The 13,586-nt window shown below is 42.6% G+C and overlaps 1 protein-coding gene across 3 annotated transcripts; it reads right to left on the bottom strand.

Moving 5' to 3' along the window:
* Positions 1 to 818: 818 nt before the first annotated feature.
* On the bottom strand, positions 819 to 12,362 carry tfap2a (transcription factor AP-2 alpha). 3 transcript variants are annotated; one of them, XM_069667148.1, is made up of 7 exons: positions 12,295 to 12,362; positions 9,326 to 9,745; positions 8,190 to 8,241; positions 6,513 to 6,738; positions 5,625 to 5,743; positions 3,823 to 3,964; positions 819 to 2,411 (listed from the first exon to the last, which is right to left on the bottom strand). In XM_069667148.1, the coding sequence occupies exons 1-7, from the start codon at positions 12,343 to 12,345 to the stop codon at positions 2,123 to 2,125; spliced, it is 1,299 nt and encodes a 432-aa protein (XP_069523249.1). In that variant the 5' UTR covers positions 12,346 to 12,362; the 3' UTR covers positions 819 to 2,122. The 3 variants fall into 3 exon arrangements, with proteins under 3 accessions (XP_069523249.1, XP_069523252.1, XP_069523250.1); XM_069667151.1 differs by lacking the exon at positions 12,295 to 12,362 and adding an exon at positions 11,072 to 11,202; XM_069667149.1 differs by lacking the exon at positions 12,295 to 12,362 and adding an exon at positions 10,234 to 10,851.
* Positions 12,363 to 13,586: the final 1,224 nt, after the last annotated feature.

Genomic DNA, 13,586 nt, shown 5'->3' with positions numbered 1-13,586 from the left:
AAGGGGGGATGGTTACAATATTTTAAACTGCATGGTTACCAGACAGTGAAATAGGGAACGCAAGAAACAATACCAAGATGCATATATCACCACTCTGATTCATGCTCCACACGAGATTGATTTCGAGCTATAGGTGCCAAGCCATCAATATACAATCAAACTCAAATGTTATGCAACGGGCCTGCTCTCTGCAGCTCTGCACGCGAAATAAAGCAAAGGCCAGCGTCAGATTTGCTATTACAGCCAGCGTGATAGCCACATTTATGGACCCAGTCAGCCAAACACAACGAAAAGAGACTAAATACCAGCCCGAGCAGGAGATTGGTTATGAAAGTGTGATGATTAAAATGTACATAAAAAAGCCAGCATGGTAAAGCGCTGATTGTTCATTGATTACACTGAGAGGCACAACAACATAACACATATTTGATGCATGTCTTTGAATGCAACGCGGGGAGAGCCAAATATAGCCTATAACAGGCAAACAGTGCACACCAGGCCTGTATACATCTCAGAGGGTTTTAGCTGGAGGGGTGGCGCTGCGCACTTCAAACGCGAACGCATCCATTGTTGTGAGCCATTTGGCCTGCATAAGATCCTGTGCTCTGAACCAGGGAGTTTAAAGTAAGATTTTTTTTTATTATACTTGAGGGAAACAATGAGTTCAGCTGCTTATTGCAGGGAGCAATCGTCAGGGGAGACTTAAACTCAATTACTGTAGCCGGAAAAAAAATAGTGAAAAAATACAGAAGGAAAAAAACACCCGGCGTATCAAGCAGTGAATAAAAAATTAAAAGATATGAATAATAATCGAGATGAAGCGTATCAAATATTTATTTTTTTTCTGGGCAACAAAGGACTATAATACATTGACAGGCATGGGAACTATTGCCAGCACATGTCTATACAATACAGCTAAAACCGCCTCCAATTTTGGACATTATCGGACATGACAAGATATCAGGTGGTCCCAAAAAATGTTTTTTGAATGTCTTCCAACATTTAAAAAAAAAAAAAAAGACAATATTCAATTTATTGCTTTTATGGTGCTTCAAGGAGAGAACAAGAGGTGAAACGTATTCTGATTGGCACAACACATAAAAGCTTGTATAAAAACGAAAATAGAAACACAAAAAAAAAAACAGTTCTCCTCAGGGTCTCACTTCTGCTCTGTCTCAAATTAAAAAAAACTGAATAAGGATGATATATATAGAGAGAAATGGAAGTTTTATTTCTATTAAATTTGTTCACTTGCTTCAATGTCGCCTCAACATGCTACAAGAGGGCTGAATTGAAATATCCCAGAGAAATAAAAAATACCCCAAACTTCTGTTTTTCTAAGAACCATAAAATCACATGAAGAACTAACCGAATATTCAAACCCACTAAAACAGGAGGCACCAGATAAATAAAAAAAAGAAGTTTCAACAGACGCACCATATTTACAATTCCCATTAAATTACACATAAATAAATATATACATACATGAACACTGATTCCCTTATATAACCGTGAATCGTGTTGAAATTCAAAAAGTTCAAGTTGGTCGCGTGGAGAGAGAGAGAGTGAGAGAGTCTACAACTGAAGTCATGACATGGAGCTCTGTGGAATTTCTCTTTGTTTTTCAAGTTTATTATTCACAATACTGATAAGAATTCATCCTCTTTTCGCTTCGTTTTTGTCACAATCGTAAAATTGAGATATCGAGGGGTTCGCTGGGTTTCAGTCCATTCGTTGCAGCTCATAAAAAACACGGGGAGTACATAAAAAGTCCTCTGGCTGAGGCAAATACACCTTTTTCCTCGCCCTGGAGCTGTTTCCTCCGCAGCTTTTTTTCTTTTCTTTTTTTAAATAACATTTCATATGGTTCAGGTGTTGGAAGAAGAAGAAGATTCTTGCGTCGTTTCCCCCGTCAATCCAAAGTGGGATGTAAAAAGAAAACATGTAAAACCGCGCAAGATCAGGAAGTGGCACGTTTAACTTTATCAATAGTATTTATAAGGTATTTATAATATTTATATTGGATGGGTGGGGGCCGGGGCGAGGCGCAAGGGTGTGGGTCGGTGTAGAAGAAGGGGGCCCCGGGGTTTGTTTGGCCCTCGGTGAAGGTGGGATGGAAACATCACTTTCTGTGCTTCTCGTCTTTGTCTCCGCCTTTAGTGCCGTTATCTGAGTGACTGTTGGGGTTGTTGTTGAGGTACATTTTGTCCATGGCTTTGATAGCCTCGGTCAGATAGTTCTGCAGGGCCGTGACGGCCGCGCACAGGGCCGGGGTCCCGAAACCGTGCGAGATTAGACTGAAGTGGGTCAAACAGCTCTGGATTCCCGGTTCGAGGATGGGCTGCGGCCGCGAGTTCCCCAGCGGCGAGCGGTCCTGGGACAGGAGGTCTGTGAACTCTTTGCACACTTGCCTAAAAGAGAGAGAGAGAAGAGTGTTAATGACCTGGGCAACACATCACAGATCCCTGCATGCTTTTTATTGCCATGAATGAAAATAAAGTACACTGGGGAAACTGCAAGAACAGCCTTTTTTTAATCATGGGGCGTTTGGATGTGAATTCTAAACGTGCGTAAAAGGAGAGAAAAATGCAAAAAACAAAAAGCTGAGGTAGGTTCTGGTGTTTCTCTCTTTGCAAATTAACTTTTAAAGCATTTATTAATTATTATTAGTTTAAAAATATTATGTAACTCATTCTGCTGGTTTCAGAACTGTCTGGGAAAAACATGTCCAGCAGCTGCAAACAGGTGGAAACGAATCTCGAGGCATATTTTATTTGTTCCTTTTTCTCCCCCCAAAAATAAACATTTAAGTCGCAAACATTGAATAAAATGACTTGTCGTTGTAAGCAATGTAAACTTTGAACTTCAGACGCTAATAATTATTATTATTTTAAGCAAACACTATAAATACAGTCGAAAAACTTGAATTCACTATTTTTTTCCCTCTAAGAAACATCTGCATCTCCATCTCTTACATCTGACTCTAATGCAGCCCCACTGTGAATCTATGTAAAATATCCTATAACGTATATTAAATATATTCCACCATTAAAAGATGACTTAACGCGCCTTCGCTCTCCATTCCATGCTCTTGGTATTTTAATAACAGGCAGACAGGCTGTAATAAGCGCTTATAGCTGACAGCTGTTTGATTATAGCGGTCCATCATCAATAATAAATGCACGAGTCTCTGTGCCTTTTTTTTTTTTATAAGCCATGCCCATGATGCAGTAAACGCAGAGTAAAAATAACCAACAGCAATGGTAGCGCTGGATGAGACCCAGCTATGTGTCAATGTCACTGAAATCACAAGGCAAACAAAACAGTGCTGTGCGCGTGGATGGGGGGGGGGGGGGGAGAGGCAGGCAACACACCAACAGCAGAACACTTGTATCTGAACTGTATTATAATTATAATTTCTAATATTATATTAAATAAAAAGAGAGGAAGTGTCTGGAATTTGCATAAACGTATGTAACATGTGAAATATGTGCCTAAAATATTTATTTATTTAAATATTATTAGCTTAGCTCAGTGCGTTAATTAGCTGATATTGACATGTAGGAATGATGACATCATATTTTTTAATGATCTGATTTTTTTTTCCACATGCACCCTTTGAAAAAATAGCAACAAAATATGTATCAGTTTGATTTCTGTGTGTGTGTGTGTGTGTGTGTGTGTGTGTGTGTGTGTGTGTGTGTGTGTGTGCGTGTGTGCGTGTGTGCGTGTGTGTGTGTGTGTGTGTGTGTGTGTGTGTGGCACAGGCTGGAATGCATACGCTGGTGTGTGACACAGTTGAGACGTGATAATAGCACTTACTTTGTAGCCAATAGCATGTTTTTTCTTTGGACTTGTTCGTTTGGGTCGGAGTGCTGACGGTTTACATATTCAGCTACTGCCTTGGCTGGGAACTCGGTCTCGCATACATAACCGAAATCCCTGGCAAGATGGACCGCTTCGCCTGAGAAAGAAAAAAAGAGGAAGAAAATGAGGTTGAGTGTGTTTTTCCTTATTAAATATGGTTACATCAAATTGAGAGCAGTTCACACTCCCTGCTTGGACTCACACGTGATTAATCTGATCTGAAGAGAGCGTGCGCACAGCAGGGTTATAGCACCTGTGCCTCAACAACACTAATGATGATGATTACAAAAATAAAAGCCCCGGAATGATGTGAAAAAAGGGCCCTGCGAGCTGTCAATACACGTCACGCTCTCTGCTTCATACCGTGAGAACGCTTAAATATGGAGCAGGAACAATAAGTGGATATGAAATATAGACGGAGCGTCATGCTTAACACCATGTCATTGATTACCAATGCCTGCACATTATTGAAAGTCCAGCAGATCACACAAGCATGGGGAAGCAATTTTAAAGGGCTATAAGTAAATCTCACTCTCTCTTGCCATACTTTAGCTATGAGAACTACAGGTTTCATTCCGTCCCAGTCTAAACTCGCCCCTCTTCCCTTCGCTGGACATTTTTTTTCCTCCCAAGTCTTTGGTTTTAATTTCCTGAAGCAGTTGAGTTTTTACTGCGGGGCTTCCTGCCCATAAGCTTCTACTCCGGAAGAACGCATGCGCCAATTAGCATCAAAGCTCAAGTCCAGTAAACTCGTTTCCATAAAATGGAGCGGATCATAAACAATGACAGCGCTTCAGAAAACGCAGTGTCCCTTCACTAAATAACCGGCTGCCTTCAACCCATCCAACCCCCCACGTGCCACCATCCTCTTATTACCCACAATCACACATTTTCTCCAGCCTCATTACAATACAGCACCAAATCTCTACCAAGCACGTTGGATTCGGCCCTCTTCCGCAATAATGATTAACAGGAACCAATGAACCATCGCAGGATTTCACCTTTGGAAAGCCACTGCACACCAAAATACCACTGCACTGAAATATAAGGTTGAACTCTGCAAGCAAAATGGATTTATCCAGACGCGTAAAAGCGCACAATAATTGACTAATTTATACTTGAATAGACCCAAAACATATAGCTCCCAATAGGTCAGCGCCATGCAATCTGCATGCAACAAAAATCCTCCCTGACAGCCAAAAGCATGAGAAGCTATTAGCGAAAGAATTAAAAATCAGGCCTTAGCTGCAATAGTCAGGCTGTATTAATGTTTGAAACAATGCATGAGGGTTAATAAATCAATCGACTTCTCATCCATGAGGTGCAACAGCTCAGCGGCGCCCAATAAACAAGCAGCACTCAATAATTAACTGGACTTCAACACAAATTCATCCAGTGCGTAAACTAGGCCAGCCGTGGACCTGCAAGTGCGCTCCTGAAAGCGAGGGCCAACAACGCTGCAAAGCCACGAGAATCACCAGCACCATTCTCCCTCTCTCTCTCTCTCTCTCTCTCTCTCTTTTCCTCTCTCTCTACACAGACGCACACACACACACACACACACATACATCCTTCATGCTTTATTACTTGCGAGGCAAAGTCGGTCCACATTACACGGATGAGCGCATATGCTGATTTCCAACACAGAGAAAGAAAGAGAGGGAGAGAGAGCGAGAAAAAAAAAACTCCCACTTTGCAAGCACCTGATATCGCGGGAGCAACAACAGTGAGAACGTGATTTACGGCACCCAGCTTACCTTCGACTAGTGACGTCAGCAAGGTGACGTTGGCTGCCTTGCGTCTGCCCGCAGGTAGATTCAAGCCGATTTTATCCAACTTCTCCCTTAAGGATCTTCCTCCGTTCTTAGACTTGGCCCTTAGAAAGCAAACAAAGCAGACGTTAAATATATGTTTATTAAAATACTGCAAATGTGTAATACTGCAGTAATAAACTCAAGCAAGAACTTCCCTCTATGTTGTCAAATATATTTTTTTAATTAAGCCCTACAATTTGGAATTCGTATGGTACTTTGTGTGATGCATATTTACAAGAAATACATGTATTTTAGACTGTTTTCATTAATTAAAGGGTGAATGCACTGAATTTGTTTGGCTCTCCCCTCCGCTACATCCCCCATACAAGCTATAAATAATACTAAAAGAGCCCAGCCTTTCCAGCAGCAGACAAATACTGTACAAAATGAATAAATAAAGCCCTACTTAATAGGCAGCACTATTACTGGCTGCGTGTCTGCAGCACTTCAGTAGACAGTTCACTAGAGACCAATGTTTTCATGTGTAATGCCTTCACTGGGCCTATAGAGCTGGGGTTGAAACAGACTAGGCCTACATTAATTTGACGAGAGAGAGAGAGGGAGAGAGAGAAAGAGAGAGAGAGAGGAAGTTAATATGGAATTTAACAGACCTCTCCTGCTTTAAATGCAGGAGCTAGGTGTCATGGTTGGTCGATTTTAATTATTCTTGGTACAGAGGAGAGAGAGAGAGAAATAGTGAGAGAGTGGGGGGTGAGAGAGAGAGAGATGCACGCTCACAGAGAGAATGGATTGGATTGTGAGTGAGTGAGAGAGTTCACACACATATACTCTAAACAGGTATGGAGAGAGGAGATTTTTTTTTTGACTCACCTCCTCAGCACCCCGCCCAGCAGGGAGGCGTTGAGGCACTCGGGCGGCGAGAGGCGTCTCTGCACCTCTGCCACCGTGACCTTGTACTTGGATGTAGAGCTGAGGAGGGACAGGCGACCCGGAACCGAGCAGAAAACCTCGTTGGGGTTTACCACCCCTCCGAAAAGACCGTCCTTATTTACGGGGATGGCGGAGATGTTGTTGTTCTTGGATAAAGACACTGGACCTATAGCCAGGGAGAGAGAGAGGGATGGTGGGATGTGGAGGAGGAAGAGGAGGGGGGAGGCAGAGGGAGAGAGAGAGAGAGACCGTGCTCAGTGAATTTCATGCAATGCAGAGCCTTAACTAAATGAGAAGGGGGGATTTAGGCCCCGGATTTAGAGTTTAGCACCACATGTGTACACTTTCAGCAACAAGGACATGCAGAGAACAGAGCGCAATAGAGGCCTATACATGGAAATAATATGAATAATATTCATGTGTGTGTGCGCAGATTAAAACCACGAACATCCGGACTATTGGGGATAAATCCCATTGTACAAAACTCAACAATATTTCCATTAATCTGTTCTTTATCTAAAAAGCATCGGTCAACATATATATGTTCAAATCTCAGCAGCAGAGAGCGAGATTCTCCATCATCTGCGCCTTTTTACGCGCTGGACACACCATGGATCGACTCTGCACAAAGCAGCCACACTAACCGAGAGATTTGGTCAAGTCTACCTATTTTGACATATCCTGGTATCCAACAAAACACCGTTAGCCGTGTGTGATTTCACACCGAGTGGGGAGGAGGAGGGGGGGCGAATGAGCACCACTGGGCTTTCCACCGTTTTGGTGTGCAGTAACCGGAGACAAAGGGGACTGTGCGCCTTTGGATAGATCACTTGTGACATTAATGGCTCAGGGGAGCCTAATAGAGACAATAGGAGTTAAACGAACTCTTGAGATTACTAATATAAGAAGCCAATTATCATGTTGATACGCAGATAGACGGACTCAAAAAAGAAAGAATGGAGAAAAGACCGAATTAGAAACAGAAAAAGAAAGAAAAATGGCTCCATGTCTTTTCTAGCGAGGATGGCAAAACGCTTTAAAACCTGACCATTGAAAGGCCTCCTCGTGCTGTAACATTAATATTATAAATCAGCATGACTTTTTTTGAGGAAACACAAAATATTCAAGCTTTGTAATCCAACAACCTCCAACAAATCAGTAAGTGAATTTTACCAAGCCGAGTATCCCCCCTCTAAATGACAGACTGAGCTCCATCCAGCGCTACCAACTTCCATTTTAAATTTGCCCATGCTGTGTGATTGCAGCTATTGGCTTTCTCCACCACAGGATCGTCTACAGCTATAGGCCTGTATCTTTGACCATCAATACCACGGGGCCTTCAAAGCCCAGCAGCTCCACTCATCTCCCCGCTGCTCTGAAACGCTGACAGTAAATTCCATCAGCGAGAAAAAAGGTGCAGCCAGTTTGATGCACTTGGAAAGCATGTAATGAAAAATAGGCTACTGCGTATTAGGATCAGTCAGGCATTACCGCATTGCATCGAGTTCTCTCGAGCAGAATGGTGGATGGTGTGTGCGTGCGTGTGTGTGTGTGTGTGTAGTGGTGTGCACTGCAGCTTGCAGAAACATGCATGATATCTCGGAGGAAATTGCTTACCTTTCTTAATTACAGTCTGGTCTGGAATGTGGATTCCTTGATCCTCAACAGCCTGTGACACAAATGCACAAAATGGACAATTTTAGCACAAAAATACCAGCCTCAGTCCTGTGGACGTGAACACAGGATGCTGTGCACGAACAAAAGCCCGGCGCAATTAGCAACAATCAGCCAACATGGAGGCTCACGAGGCCCATACCTGTTATTATTGTCCAGCGGGTTGCATTCATGGACGCATTACACCAGATCACAAAGTCAGACTTAAATAACGAAGCTGTGTCGCCCCATAATCCTGACCTAATTTTGCCCTCAGATTGGCTCCACTCACAAGGAAACTTCTAATCTAGATTGGATAGTAATTACGGCGGCGCAGCCTATTAAAGGCCTATGAACTAATTAGAGGATTATTGGTGTTTGTTTCTGATTAAAAACTAGGAAGAATACTCCAAATAATACCGGCGGTTATTGATCATTTTAGCGCTCGTTTATCATGCATCTTCAGTAATCGGAGCTATTACCCAAACCCAATCCAACAAACTCAATTCTCCTGCCAGTGTGCATGCAGTGTAATAGAATGTTATTGTACGGGGGGAAAAAGACGAGCTTCATCTTTTTAGAAATCAAATAAAATCAGGACATGAAGACGCGTGTGGAGAAAAGGCGCTTTGTTTTTTTATCCGTTTGATTTAATATTTAAGCGATAACATGATGTAACGTGACAACTCACAGCATTATTGAAAGTATATTTTATAAATTGAAATAAGGATGATAAATTGTGCTATTATATTTGAAGAAATCTTTACAACACTGAGAATATTTTTAATGCTATTTTCTAAGCAGTTAAAAATGGCTGCATCAAGAGACCAATTTATTAAAGCGTTTTAAGCAGTGATAATGTTAAAACACTAAAGCACTGATAAATAAAAGAAGGCAGGATGGTTGTTTATATGGTAAAAATAGGCTACGATAATAAAATAAAAAATAGATATTGTTTCTAATATAATATTACATTAGATTAATATCGTTTTTTATAAGATTTGGTAACAAGCAGTGCACAAAATATATAAAATATAATAACAGTATCGTGCTTTATTTTTAAAGCCCAGAAAAAGAAAGCCAGGTAAAAGCAGCCTCACCTGAACGTCTTCTAAAGAGTGAGGTATTCCATGGATAGGGATAGAGTCTGACAGTCCCGTGTCGATGCCGTGGCCGGACGGTAGCAGCACTTCCCTGCGGTACTCCCGGCACAGCTGGTGTGGCAGGCTGCGGTGCTGGTGCAGCAGGCCGCTCTCCTGGCTCTGCCTCTGGCCCGGCCAGCCCGGGTGCTGCGGCTGTGGCTGCGCGTGCAGAGAGTTGAGGGAGTACGGGTCGTTGACGTGCGAGTAAGGGTCCTGAGACTGCGGGTAGATGGGCTGGTAGGGTGGGGGGAAGTACGGGGGCTGGAAGTCCGAGTTCGGCGTGTGAGAGAGCGGAGGGGCGCTCGTGTAGGGACTCTGGCCCACGCCGCCCAGCTGAGGTAGCCTGGCTGTCCCATTGCTGGTGCCGTCGTGACGGTCCTGCAGGAAAGGACAGAACGAAAGTGTTTTAGCTTTAATGCAGTCTTAAAAGACACAGACATAAATGTGCGTAATTCCCGTCTTTGTTTTAACTGCTGGATGCTCTGCGGGCATTTTCAAACATGGCCTGAGTGTGACAGGAATTAGACCAGGAGTGGAAGCTTAAATTAAATTATTTCCCGCTGCTTGATTTTAAACAATAAAGCTTATAATTACACACACTTACTACCTGTGCGCAAAGTTTAAGACATAAAGTAACAGTAGAATAAAGAGCAAAAAGTAAATAATAAAATGAAACATTGGAATTCCGGAGGTGGAAATGCCCTCAGATAAATAACCAAGCCCTGCAGTATTTCAGCTTTTATCCACTTTTTTAAGAATAAAGGCTTTACACAAATATTAGTCATCGATAAAAAAACACATTATAACAAATTCTGAAATGCAAACAAATTCGGAGTATCTGACACGGTGAGGCTCCAGCAACTTACCATCGCGGAAAAACTGTGCACTAACATCTCAAAGGATTTTTGGTGCGACTCAAGAAAAGAATAAACAGTTCAAAAACACTTCGAGTGTTTGAGGGGCGAGCGAAGGGAATTAACCAGCAAAACAAAAAAATAGCCCCCAAGAAAAGACTCTTCTCTCCTGCAAGATCACGATGGCCCCGGCGCTCAGATATGTGCCACAGCAGCAGCAGGACGATAATCCATCAGAAATAAATGCTTAGATCCCCGCTGCCCTTCATTTGGGGCTAAAAAAGCAGAAATTCGTCGGTGCTGGCGGATTTGGGTCGAAAAGTTTCTCTTGGTAAAACCTTCTTTTCTCCCTGCTCTCCTGGCTTCTATCACAGTGCTGCCGTCCCTTCGCCTGAGCTCATATTAGCAAAAGAGCCGCTTCTTCGTCTCCCTCTTGGACTCCTAATAGAACGCATACATGACTATTAATATTACAGGAATACTTAATAATAAGGAAAGAATGGTCGGAAATCGGGCGTGAAGCGGAGGACGCAACTCAAGGCAGGAGTCTGCGCTTAAATGACGTCCATTGAAAGGAGGAATCAGTATATCTAATCAGAGATGGGGAGAGAGAGGGAGTGAGAGAGAGAAGGAGGGAGTGAGAGACTGTGGAGGGAGTGGAGAGAGAGAGAGACAAAAAGAGGGACATTCACTCCCGTCTGACGAATCAGAGTGAGAGGGAGGAGGGGGGGCATTTTAAAAGGGTCCCAGGGCCAAAGCGCAAAAGTGAAAGAAAGACATAGGAATGGAGGGAGGTGGACCATAGACACAAGAAGGAGAAGAAGAAGCGATGGAAGGAAACAATGTGCACCTCTGAACTGGGTGAAAATCCAGCAGACGACGCTATGGGCATTCCGAGCGGCTCGTTTCTACCACCCGTCCCTTTGTTTTCCACCTCAGACTCCGACAGCGAGCCGTCCTCCATGGGGCTCCTTTCTCTCCTCTGTCACCGCCGAATTAATCCACCGATTCCTCCTCGACTCCCAAACCCAGAGTCACACCGGCTAACTTTTAACTTTGGCCAGGAAAAGACGGAGAAAAATAAATTCCCACAGTCTAAGATAGGGCCGCGCGGATCCGGCGCTCTAACTAACTTTTACGCGCGGCTGAAAGAGCTCCACTCCCCTTCCTGCTCGCGCAGTTTACAATTACGAAACAACAAGCTGTGACCGGACTTCGAATGCAAATTTTAATTTTCGCATCGATACCAGCGAGTAAACATTTGCCTGAAAATTACAACAATGAGAACAACATGAGCGCGGAGGTGCCCAGCTTTTGTTTTCCTGCTCCCGGCCGTCCCTATCCTTCCAGGACGCGGGTGAAAAACACGTCCGACAGGCTTCTCCACTCCTAAACAAGTCCCTGATATTACTGCCAAACTTTGTCTATGCCCATAACAACAATCACTCAGTGTATGCACTTCACACATACATGCACACACGCGAAATCTAACGGCTCAAGTTGCAGCGATATTAAAAGTGAAGGGTAGATGTCCATGCCATTTAAGCAGTGAATAAAGCAGGCTGTGTTAGCGCTTACATCTGCTATTTAGTCAATAAATTTATTTTTAATTAAATGAATGGTAAGTGTATATTATTCATTTCAATTTTCCACAAATCGTTTTAAACTTTTAAATATTTGTAATGTGGATTAAAACCGATAAAAATAAATCACAGTGTGATTTCACTCGTGCAAATAATATACTGATGTATATAAATTAATACATAAAACAAATACATCTGTTATAAATATAATGCTGTATAATAATGATAAAAGTTATTATTGTTCTTATAATTATAATATTATATTAAATTTATCTTTTAAATCTCCATAAAAACACAAAAAGAAACACCTATAAAAATTAATATAAAACATGGATCTGCTCATCCTCTATGAATTAAATGTGTTGTCTAACAGATGGCAAAAGAATGACATATTTGGATCAAAACAATACATCACATCTCTATAATAATTGTCTTGATAAATCTTAAAATCTTAAGTAATATTTAAAAAAAATAAAGAGGAGCCCCTTACCTCGCAATCTTCATATTTAATGTTATCAGTTAATTTCCAAAGCATTTTCATGGGTTGCTGAGGTGGATATTGAGTAAAGGTATCGCCTTATAGTCTTGTTTTCACTCAGTGAATTGTGCTCCCCGCTCAGAAAAACTACTTTTATTGAAGCTGTGGGCTGCTGTCTGTCTTGCGCTCTGAGGTCTCCCTCTAATGGTGGAAGTGAAGGGCTGGAGCAGCTCTGTAATAACACTGGCACAGGGCCTCATTAGCATATCAACAGCCGTTTGATTCCCCCCATCTGCTCACACAACACCAATGGACAGCGCACAGGTAAAAACTAAAGCAGCAAGACGCTACACATGTTTATTATTTCTACTGTTCACTGAGGTGTGTGTGTGTGTGTTTGAGGGGGGGTTATAGTCATGCATGGGGACCTGCATGCACCTAGGACGGTTTCTATTCGAAATTGATGTCTTTCCGAGCTTTGAGGAAAGCAAATCAGACTCCAGAAATGCCATTTTTATGTTTTTATGGTTAAAATCAGCTGCTTTCTTTGATCTTAAATCACTTTTTTTTACTAGTGCGATGGCTCTACAATCCAGTGTCTTAGTTGTCCAGGACTTGACGTGAACACAGCATGCCTATGCAAATACAACCCTGTCACACACTTTGTAGCCAGCCTTGATTTTTTAACTCCCAAACTGTTATTTTAATCCCATTGAGAGTGGAGACCTTGAGAGGCTATTCTCTCAGTGTTATGTTAAAAAGGTGAGCCATTCGGAGCGGCTCTACAGGTCCATTGAGTACCTGTAAGGGCGCAGGGTTGGAGGGGGGGGGGGGGTGTAAATAATTAACACAACAACATGGCCTTGTTTCATTTGAATGAGCTGCAGGGAGAGCCTGGCTCTGCCCTGTCGCCGGCCGAGCCTTCACCTCAGCAGGTCGTGGGTCAGCAGACAGGTCGCCAGCTCTGCAAGGCGTTGGCCCCTCTGCTTTAAAACCTGGATTACCATTTTTGGTGGAGTTCCCTTTTTTTTTTAAAAGGCAGTTGTTATTAATGAGAGGGGAGAGATGAAACTGGCTGACAATGACAGCAATGCATGCGAGTGTCTTTCTACTGGTCAGGCCAGGTTGTCTGTAGTGGTGATCGTTTTATTAAACGAGTGAAAGTGAGGAGTTTTGCTTTCAGGTCGTCTCTCTAAACAAGGCCAGCTTTTCAGTCAAGCACAGACAATAATAGAGCTCTATAGAAAGTCCATTATGGGATCCTTTTTAGTAAGTTAGTATGTAATCCGAATTTGGAACAGCTA

Source organism: Semicossyphus pulcher, unplaced genomic scaffold, assembly GCF_022749685.1.
Source record: "Semicossyphus pulcher isolate SPU_LCO1_2020_fin unplaced genomic scaffold, fSemPul1.0.p SCAF_18, whole genome shotgun sequence".
Lineage (NCBI taxonomy): Eukaryota > Metazoa > Chordata > Actinopteri > Labriformes > Labridae > Semicossyphus > Semicossyphus pulcher.
Note: the sequence above shows the minus strand (reverse complement) of the source record. Positions and strands in the feature narration are given on the sequence as shown.